General features: G+C 33.4%; 1 protein-coding gene and 1 pseudogene across 1 annotated transcript; one reads left to right on the top strand and one right to left on the bottom strand.

Moving 5' to 3' along the window:
- Positions 1–243: 243 nt before the first annotated feature.
- Positions 244–901, top strand: LOC124844951 (uncharacterized). The gene has a single exon (XM_047321970.2). The coding sequence runs from the start codon at positions 391–393 to the stop codon at positions 793–795; it is 405 nt and encodes a 134-aa protein (XP_047177926.1). The 5' UTR covers positions 244–390; the 3' UTR covers positions 796–901.
- A 9239-nt stretch (positions 902–10140) lies between these two features.
- On the bottom strand, positions 10141–11207 carry LOC148205933 (uncharacterized; annotated as a pseudogene).
- Positions 11208–11547: the final 340 nt, after the last annotated feature.

Below are 11547 nucleotides of genomic sequence, written 5' to 3'. Positions count from 1 at the left end.
TATTGTTCCTTTTACTTTACTTTTTTTTTATTCACAATTATTCATTATAAAATTTTATTTTTCTATCACACATTCATCATATATCTTTTCCACACTTTTTCTCTCCACCCTATTATAAAAATTCTCAAACGCAAATAAAGTTTCTCCAGTTACCTCTGCCTCTACCCAAGGGTCATGTGATACCACTGTGCATATATATATATATATAACTAAGTTATTCAAACAGTCAAAAGAATGCTCCTATAAGAGAATAATATATGATTCACATTCCAGAATCCACACTACTCTCGTTTTCACCCGAATTGAAATCACTCACTTACTTCACTCCATCGTTCACCATCATCATCAACAAGAACACTGAACATTCATATATTCCTTTTCCACAAGTTTATGACACAGAAAATGTGGCCTTTAAGCTCTGAAAAGAACAACAGCGGCAGCAGCAGGAAGATGCAAAATGAATCTGGCAGCACCACAAGCACCACCACCAACACTGCCGTGGCAACGAAATCCATGGTGTCAGCATGCCACTGTTGTTGTTTGGTGACGAAACTGATGAGGAAACTGAAGAGACGTGGGCGCACACTGCGACCGAAAAGTGCGAGTCGACAAGGTTCGTTCCAATGCCGCTATGATCCGTTGAGTTATTCCTTGAACTTTGATTCCACCGGATGTGGCAGCTTAATGGATGAAGATTACTACAAGTTCTACGCTTTCTCTTCCAGGTTTGTGGCAAATCCAAGAACAACTTCTTCATGCCCCGTTCTTCAACTACAATCAGGGAACTCCCATTAACCACCACAATCAATCTCTTCACCTTTTTCTTTCTCAAACCCTCTTTCCAATGATATAAAGATGGGTATTGTAGGGATCTAAGTTCTTCCGTAACATATATATTGAATCTATCAGTTATCTTATCGTTAATTTCGTTTAACTTCAATCATATTCGTTGCTAATATCTTCAGATGTCTCGTTTCCAGTATTAGATTTTCATGGTTTTGAATTTGCTCTGTCCTCAACATGGCATTTTACTACTACAAATTAATTTAAATTTCATACTAATAAATTAACGAATCTTTCTATTTAAATCTTTTCTTCTGTCTGAATCTTGAACAATGAATATACATGGTCTAAGAGAAAGAAGGAAGGCAAAAACTATAAAGATGAATTGAAAAACAAAGCCTAGGAGCTTGCGCCTACAATTATTTTAAATAGGATTAAACAATATTCAGACCATATGGATTTATTCTTTGGAATAAAGTCAAACGATGTAATTACGTTAACTATTATTGGATGATAAAATATTCCAGGCATATACACACACGTAAATCAAAGATGTTGAAGAGTTAATTATATTATGCCAAAAAAATATATATAATTAATTATAATTTTTTAGTTTGAAATATATTTTTCAAATTAGTTCTAATTTTAATATTCAATCTTTGATGTAAAATTATTAGACTTGATTATTTACATATTAGAGGGTAACTTGAATAAGCTATTTTAAAGCACACTCTTTTGTCTTGCATAATTCATGAAAAAGAAATTTAGTATATTTTAATACTTAAAGTCAGTTTAAACTTCTCATTTATTTATTTATTTTATTATTCCTTCACATTATACATCAACCCTAGCAATTCTTTTAACTATAATTAATATGATTAATTATGTTAATTTTAATAATTTAAACAATAATTTATTTTTATATCTTTTTATTCATAAAAAATTAACTTTAACATATTTATTTTATATAAATATTAATATCATATTTACTCAACTTATTTTAATTTTTATTGGTAGTGATAATCTCATGTAACAAAAATATAAAATATTAAAACAAGATAATTGTTGTAATATTTATATGTTTTGTCTTTAAGATTTTGATTATGCAAACTAATTTACAAGTCCACACATCTGTCATTATACGAGATGGATCAACAAAATTAATCCGTAAATTTTATACGAAAAATGCTGGAATGGACTAACTTACATTATTATTTCTATATGAAATAACGTATAAAAAAAGTATATCTTTCTTAATAATCAATATCACATACTCATTTCTACTATCGAAAGAAAAAACGTTAAAAGTAGGAAAATGAAATAGCAGTATTAGTTATATGGAGAATGACAATGAGTCAAAAAGCGTAGCATGGGGATGTTGTAGTTCCTAGGTTGAATGTGTGGAGTGCAATGAATGTTAGCATTGGTGATGTGCATAAGCCATTGTCATGAAGTATTTTAAAGAAAGTGCGATGCAGAGAGAGAGAGAGAGAGAAATGTGTTTCTTGAATTATGGGTAACCATGTGCAGTTGAGCTACTTTCTCCAACCACACATAGGTTATCAGAGAAGTTACGAGACAAAACTCCGCAAATAATGCTCATCAAAAATTACAACCAACACACATGCCTTTTATAGGTTTACGTCGACTAAATGTAAATTTCTTTTCCTAAATTAGTTTTATAAAATTGAATTAGATTTAAAATTTATTTTTTATTATACATTTCATAATTTTTAGTGTTTTCTTTCTTTTTTTTCTCTTTTTATATTAACATAAATAAATAAATCAACTATATATGTTTCATATTTTTCTTTTTCTATTTTCTCTTACTATTATGCAATACAAGTTTATAAAGATATTTTCTTACGACAAAGGGAAAATAGTTTAAAGGAGAATATAGGATAAAAATAAATTATACAATAGAAAGATATAAAGGAAAAATAGACTGTGAAATTATATTGCATATATAACATTATTATTTTTTTCTTTATATATTGTGGATATTTTTTTTAGGAGTAACGGTCAACAAATTCAGCACCAACACCCATGATTTAAACATATACATTAACTATATAAGTTTGTATGTCTGTTTAGTTTTTGATTTCTTAATGATTCCATGCACAAAGATACAGGTGACAGCAAAATCCATAACCACAACACAATTAGTTTTAAACTATTCTCAACATACGTATTCAACTTTTAAACAATTAGTTTTAAACTTTTAGTATGGTTATTCTTTTATTACTAGTTTCTCAAGTTATGAAAGAGTTTTAGACTTTATAAATAGGACGTAATTCATATGACTTTTAGCTATAAGATTCTAATTTATTATTTCTAAAATTATGATTTTTAACTTATTAAATTAAAAATATTTAATGAAACTAATTAGAAATCTTGTTGATAAATTGTAAAATAATATAAAAATATATAATTACGTCATTTTTATCATGTAAATAAAGTTTGTATTTTTTAAATAAAGATATTTTTATTTAAACAAGTCATTTTATTTAAATTAATTGATTTAATGACTATTATTTATCTTAAACTTTTATTTGGGTTTAAAAATTGAAAATTTATTGTATTTATCAATTCAAACTAATGTCACATTTCGATTTTGTAATGTTAACTTTTTTTATTTGAATTTCACAAAAATAAATAACACAACTATTCAATATTTTTAAATACACTTTTATATAAACCCAAACTAGTAAAGAAAATAATCTTATGGTCTAGGTAATAATTCAAAATAAATAATATATAAATAATAATATATAAATTAAAACTAGTAAAAATAATATTAAGATATAAAAATATTAATAAATGAAAATTGACCAAGTTACGATCTAAAATCTAAAATCTAGTTAAAGTAGTTTGTAATTTATAAACTATTAATAAACTTGAAATATTTACTAAATATCTTTTTGTGTTAGTTAAACTAACTTATAAATTAGCTTTCATAATCCCATCATTACTACTATATTTACTTCTCCTTAATCTAATGTGTTTGTATAATTCCCACAAATTAGTTAGATTATTAGACCACTTTCTTTTTTATAGATTTTATTTAAAGATTAAAGATGGTTTGGCACAATGTATTGCTAGTGATGTCTGCAGCTACAATAATAAATCTCTGACAATGAGTTCTTCTCCACATTAAATCATATTCACATGCTACTTTTACATTCACTAAATTAACTTTCTTTATAAAAGTTAAACCTATTCTTTTCTTAATCAAAAACTCAGTGGATATGTTATATTATACAGCACAGTATGATTCTGTTAGTTTATACTTGTTTATATTATTGCTGTGGAAATTTAAATTTGGGTATTGGCAGAGAAATATCATATCATTGAATCAGTGCTACGCATGAGTTAGTATTAGACACCAATTTTTAATTACACTTAATTGAGAGATTTGTAAATTTGAACCAAAATTCTCCACAGGGTAAACAACCACATTTTTTATCTACATTTTTAATTGTGACAATTAGGATGACAAAAAAATCCGCTGACACGGATATTCATGGGTAAAATCCACGGCAGGTAGTTACTATCCGTAGATATTTACTATCCGCGGATTACGGGTAATAGGTATTTTAATACCCGCTTTTAAACGAGTCGGGTACAGATAGTATACTACCCAACCTGCGGGTATCTGCTACCCGCAAAATTATAATAAAAAAGTTAATTTATATATATTTTAATTAAATTTAATTAAAAATTAAATTAAATTACATTTTATTAGGTTAAATTTAATTAAAATTAAATTTTAATTTATATTTAATTTAATTTATATCATATTATATATTTTTGTAATTTTATTTTAAAAATATATAATCTGGCGGGTCGGGTTGCGAGTAGGCATTATCTGTATCCGACCCGTTGTCATCCTAGTGACAATTAATCTCTAATTATATATGACCAAAATCTTGTATTTTTGTAAGTCAATAAATTAAATAGATTTTGACAATGATAAAAAGTTTTACACATGAAATTATGTTAACAATAAAATGCATAAAAAATAATGTAATGTATGAATTTAGTATATATTAGATTCAATTATATCTTTTTGAAATATTTTATTTGAATAATATTAATTATGTTTGTAATGATATAAAAATGATTATTTTTTCTTATAATTAAATTATTTAATATTATTATGTTGCATTGTATCCTACTAATTGCAATTTATATCTTCAAAATATAACATTATTTATGTCATTACTAATAATTACGAAGATTTACAGACAACAGATTGAGAGAACATTTTAAAATCATAGGAAAACACTAAAAGGGGTAAATAGTGTTTTCAAAACATTTTACAAATAGTGTTTGATAAGAGAGGAAAACACTAAAAGGGATAAATATTGTTTTCAAAACTTTTTACAAATAGTGTTTGATAAGCGAGTGAATAATATTTTCAAAAATAATGTCTAATGAGTGTTTAAAGGATTAGCATGTAGGAATGCTTTTAGATTGTGATGTTTTTATAAAAGATTTGAAGAAAGGAAGCCCCTAAGATGCAACTTTTAAAAACTTTCTGGAGATGTCATGGTTTTTCTATAATGTTTATTTTAAGTGTGCTCCCTTTACTCTTAGCTCCCCTTGAATTGTTTTTGTATAAGTAATATCTTCGTATGAAGTATCAGAGCAAATGTGATATTTTTCAAAAACTTTCTTTAAAGTGTTATGTTAAAATCTATATTTTTAACTTTAAGATTTTCATATCAAATCATTGTATCAAAGTATTATTGCATTTTAACAAGGAAGTATTAGAGCGAATGTGATTATTAGACATTCATCAATGCAAACATATCATCAGTTTTTCATGTACCATAATGTATATCATCTATCATTTTAGACTCTTATATTATCAGAGCATATTAGATACATATCATCAAACGATTATCATTTTGTAAGGAAATGACTTTCTTAAGTCATAAATATCTTATCTAACAGATATCTTTGTACCAGAGCACTAATATAACACAAACTTATATATAAGAGCATGGGTATATTTTATATAACGTAATTGAAACAAACGCAGATATTCATAAGAACACAAATATCAGATTTAAGGCATAGATTTTTTAGGCATGAATATTTATATGTTAGAGTAGTCTTTGTAGGATTTCAAGCAGTGTGTACCCCCTCTGATTTGGATAGTCTCTGAAGTTTGTGTCAAAACAATTTATAGTAACCAAAACTCATATACAACATTTAAGGCATTAGAGCATCAATGTGTATCAAACAAGTATGTTGTAAATGCTTAGTGACTTCCATAAGTCAAGAGTATGTGAAGAAACAAATATGTAATCATAAGATTATTTTAAAGTGATTTGTTCAACAAATTAAATAATGAACTACAGAGAGAATGTGATACATGATGCATGCAATGTAGAGTCTTTAGTGTTTAGCATATTTTTCTCCCCCTTATTTGATAAACATCAAGAATAGGAGGAAAGTCAATTACTACTAGAGGACAGTAGTGGTGGTTTGTTTGTTTTGGGAAGGATTTGGGCAAGGACACTGTTTATGTTGGTCAGAAGTGTTTGGAAGTTGGCTTGCTTTTCTTCCCTATTTTCTTGAGACATTGTAACTATTTTTGCTTCTTCTGCGCATTGTTCTTAGCAATCTATTGATGTTTGTTTTTAGTTATAATATGTTAGGTTTGTTAGGATTTTGTACCCTTTCCCCTTCTTCCTAACCTATTTAAAGGTTAGGATTTTCCCTTTTAACGTTTGAACATACAGAAACTATTATATACAGAAATGATACGAGTTTAAGTTTTTTTTACCATGAAGTATGCGTGCAGGTCTATCATATCTCTCTTCTTCTCCTTCTTCTAGATCCATAGTTGGATGACGATCTTGGAGCCACGCTTTCTTCCTTCTCTGAGCTTGCAGTGGACCACGTGATTTTCTCTCTCTCGCTGGCCAAGACAGACTTCTGGAAGAAGTCTTTCTCTCAAGATTTTATCCCTCACGGGCCTTAGGAAAGTGGGCCTCTACGTCATTGGGCCTCACTATAATACAATCAGTTTGATGAACTTGGGTGAGGAGGGAGGCTAGATAATGGTTAATGTAGATAGGCTTAAGGAGGTTTTGGTTGGAAGAGTGATCAAGGGTTGTGGCTGAGAAGTTGTTTGTTGAGGGTTTGATTGAGAAGTTGAGATTTTGACTTGATGTGAGGAGCTAGAAATTTGAGGAGCTAGTATTTTAAAGGGTAAGGGTTGAGATTCGTGGAGGTTTGAGTGGTTGGGTCAACATATTCAATGGTGAAGATGGAGGTATTTGGAATTAGAGAGGTAGGAGCTTCTTCTACAAAAGTTTATTTAGTATGAGAAATAGAGAAGATTGGGAGAAAATATCCCTTGTGTGTTTAGCATACACATAGGGTAGTTTATTTATATTGTAAGATATGGGCCAATGCCCTTAATACAGAATAGACTAAGCCCAAATAACAGAAACACACATCTTAACATCTAACACTCCCCCTCAAGCTGGAGCATATAAATCATATGTTCCAAGCTTGTTACAAAGATAATCAATTCTAGGTCCTCGTAAGGACTTAGTGAAGATGTCTGCCAACTGGTTGCTTGAGTTAACAAACTCAGTCTTGATATCTCCGGATATGATTTTTTTCTCGAATGAAATGACAATCAACTTCAATGTGTTTGGTTCTCTCATGGAAGACAGGGTTAGAGTTAATATGGAGAGCAGCTTGATTATCACATATAAGTATCATGTGAGTGACATCTCCAAATTTCAATTCACTAAGCAATTGTTTAAGCCACACAAGCTCGCAAGTAGCTGATGCCATAGCTCTATATTCTGCTTCTGCACTGGACCTTGCCACAACACTTTGCTTCTTACTTTTCCAAGATATCAGGTTGCTACCAATAGAGACACAATATCCAGAAGTAGACCTCCTATCAGAAGGGGAACCAGCCCAATTAGCATCTGAATAACAAACGATTTTTGTATCGTTGTTAGGGCCATATAGCAAACCTTTTCCAGGTGATCTTTTAATATACTTCAGTATGCGAACAACTGCATCCCAATGGTCTTCACATGGGGAGTTTACAAATTGACTCACCACACTAACTGCGAAGGAAATGTCAGGACGCGTAACAGTAAGATAGTTTAATTTACCAACTAGTCTTCTGTACCGTTCAGGATCTGAGAAAGGCTCCCCCTGATTTGGTAGGAGTTTGATGTTAGGGCCCATAGGTGTCTCAACAGATTTACAGTTCATCAACCCTGTTTCCTCCAAGATGTCTAACACATACTTCCTCTAAGATATGACAATACCATCATTGGATTGTGCTACTCCAATACCCAAAAAGTACCGGAGTTTGCCAAGATCTTTGGTTTGAAAATGATGACAAAGGTGTTGTTTCATCTGAGAGATGCCAAGATAGTCGCTTCCTGTGAGAATAATATCATCAACATACACTATTAAGTAGATACATCCAGCACTCGAGTGGCGATAGAACACTGAATGATCCGCTTCACTGCGAGACATACCAAATTGTTGAACAACACAACTGAATTTACCAAACCAGGCCCGAGGAGACTGTTTTAGGCCATATAAGGATTTGCGAAGACGACATACCAATCCAGATGACTCCCCCTGAGCAACAAAGCCAGGCGGTTGCTCCATATAAATTTCTTCATGCAAATCACCATTGAGGAAAGCATTTTTGACATCAAGTTGGTAAAGAGGCCATTGTCGAAGAGCGGCCATGGCAATGAATAGGCGAACAGAGGTCATTTTTGCCACTGGAGAAAAAGTATCACCATAATCCAAACCAAAAATCTGTGTGTAGCCTTTGGCAACCAGTCGAGCTTTCAGACGATCAATCGTGCCATCAGGACCAACCTTGATAGCATACACCCACCTGCAACCAACAACAGACTTTCCAGATGGTAATTGGACAAGCTCCCAAGTTCCACTTTCCTGTAAAGCACTTAATTCATCCATCATAGCTTGACGCCAACCAGGATGAGTTAAGGCATCACTCACAGATTTGGGAATTGACACAGAAGAAATGGATGAGAGACAAGTATAAAAAGATGGAGATAATCTGTGGTAATTAAGAATAGTATAATGGGGGAAGGGTTACGGGTAGAGCGTATACCTTTACGGAGGGCAATAGGCAAGTCAGACTCGGTTGCTGGAGCCGGAGGAGACACATGAGACGGCACCGGAAGTGAGTCATGAGGGAGACGATTACGACGACTATAAACCTGAAGGGGTGGAGGTGAAGGATGATCCTGTGGTGAATGAGAGTCTAAAGAAGGAGAAGACAAAATGGGTGGAGCATCACTAGGAGGATCACATATAAGAGGAATATCAATAGTAACAGGGAGAGGTACAGAACTAGAAGATAGATGTGAAAAGTAAAAAGAAGACTCATCAAAAGTGACATCAGCAGAGATAAAATGACGATTGAGGGAAGGGGAAAAACACTTATAGCCCTTTTGTGACCGTGGAAATCCTAAGAAGACACATTTGTGAGACCTAGGAGATAACTTATCAAGACCAGGACTAAAATCATGAACAAAACATGTAGACCCAAAAACTCGAAGAGGTAATGGATGCAGAGGGTCTTGAGGAAATAAGATAGAATGAGGGATTTTGTTATCTAAGACGGAAGATGGCATGCGGTTGATAAGATAACAGGCTGTGAGCACTGCATCACCCCAAAAACGTGAGGGTACTTGACCATGAATAAGAAGTGTACGAGTTGTTTCAATAAGGTGTCTATTCTTGCGCTCAGCCACCCCATTTTGTTGAGGGGTATAAGCACATGAGGTTTGGTGAAGAATGCCATGAGAAGCCATAAACTGTTTAAACGGTTGAGAAAGCTATTCACGGCCATTATCACTACGTAAATTTCGAATAGAAACCCCAAACTGTGTTTTTATTTCATTGAAAAAAGATTGGAAAATAGAAAACAACTCAGAACGATTCTTCATTAAAAACAACCAAGTACATCTGGAATAATCATCAATAAATGTAACAAAATACTGAAAACCTAAAATGAACTTAACACGACTAGGTCCCCAAATGTCAGAATGAACCAATGAAAAAGGGGACGACGCTCGTTGTGAGACACTACGAGGAAAGGAACTACGAGTATGCTTCCCTAACTGACAAGACTCACACGACAAACTTGATAATGTGGACAACCTCGGGACAAGTTGTTGTAGTTTGGCAAGACTAGGATGACCGAACTGAGCATGAAGAAGGGATGGTGACTCCATGACTACACCAACATGTGGTGAAGGGCGGAGATGATAAAGGCCATGAGACTCACATCCTGTGTCAATCATGTGTTTCGAACTCCGGTCCTGCAACTAAACAAAATCTTTAGTAAATGAAATAACACAATTAAGAGTACGAGTTAAACGACTAATGGACAATAAGTTGAAGGGAGACCCAGGGACATAAAGTACATGATCAATGGATATGGATGGAAAAATATTAACAGTACCAATACCATGAGATGAGACTCTAGACCCATCAGCCATTGTTACTGAGGGTAAATTATTCGGACATGACAAGGAAGAAAACAAGGACTTGTTACCAGTGATATGATCGGTGGCGCCTGAGTCAAGGACCCAAGGTCCGAGGGAGTGAGTTAGACCAACAAAAGGTGTACCTGTACGTGCAACAGATGCAGATGTAGTGGAACCAGAGTGTTGATGATCCTCATACCATCTGAGAAACTCGTTAAAGATTGCAGGTTTGTCTACGGTATTAGATGAAGTAGGATGGTCTGCAGACGGTGATCGGGGAGGGGGATCAGAATTTGCCATTGCTACAGGTCGAGGAGGACGTCCATGGAGAGCATAACATCTATCAATCTTGTGGCCTAACTTGCCACAATGGTCACATTTTGGACGTCCTTTACTTGGCTTGCGAGACCGACTTCGATCATCACGTTGAGCAGCCATAACAGAGGAATCATCAGTATGAGGGGATGTCTCAGTAACGGGTTTGCTCGGTATACGCAAAAGAGCAGAACAAGTAGAAGTAAAGTTGGGTATGACAGGATAACCCAAAATCTGATCACGGACATGAGAAACATCATCAGAGAGTCCGTATAATGCCAACAACATGAAGAACTTTGATCGTTGTTCCAATTCTTCAGCAGGAGTGGAAGCAGGAGGTAATATATCATTAAAGTCATGAAGAAGGGCATGAATTTTACCCAAATATTCTGCCATGGGACCAGGATTGCGCGGACCAATAACAGTGAATAGGTCCTGACAAACACCATAAAGACGCTTAGTGTCATTTGTGTATAACAACTTCGCTTGTGCCCATACTTCTGAACATGTTTCATAGGATCGAAACATTTGTTTCAATGAGGAGTGAATGGTGGACTTTATAACAATGCATAACTAAGCATCAATTTTCATCCAGCGGGAAGTGTCATCTATGGGAGCAGTAGTCACATTTTAAGTAAGATGATCTAAGTACCCCTGACTCTTCAACCAAAGTTTGATGTCGGACGCCCATGTTGCATAATTTGTGCCATCTAACTTGTCAATGGACAAGTGTACACTCACATAATTGGTATATATTGAGGGATCAGAAGATGAGCCACCAATAGAGGTGTTTGTAGACGAGGAAGAAGCCATAGAGAGGGAGAAACCCTAAAAATTCAAAGTGCTCCGATTGACGCAACGACCACAGATCCAGAAAGAGGGCGAGGAGGCGATCACGGCGGTGCTGATCGGCGGCGGAAAG

The sequence above is a fragment of the Vigna umbellata genome, chromosome 1 (genome assembly GCF_029865625.1).
Source record: "Vigna umbellata cultivar VRB3 chromosome 1, Vumbellata_1.0, whole genome shotgun sequence".
In the NCBI taxonomy this organism is placed as follows: domain Eukaryota; kingdom Viridiplantae; phylum Streptophyta; class Magnoliopsida; order Fabales; family Fabaceae; genus Vigna; species Vigna umbellata.
This window is presented reverse-complemented; position numbering and strand designations above follow the sequence as displayed.

Coding starts and splice junctions, on each gene's coding strand:
- LOC124844951 (XM_047321970.2), top strand. CDS start 391: ATGACACAGAAAATGTGGCCTTTAAGCTCTGAAAAGAACAACAGCGGC.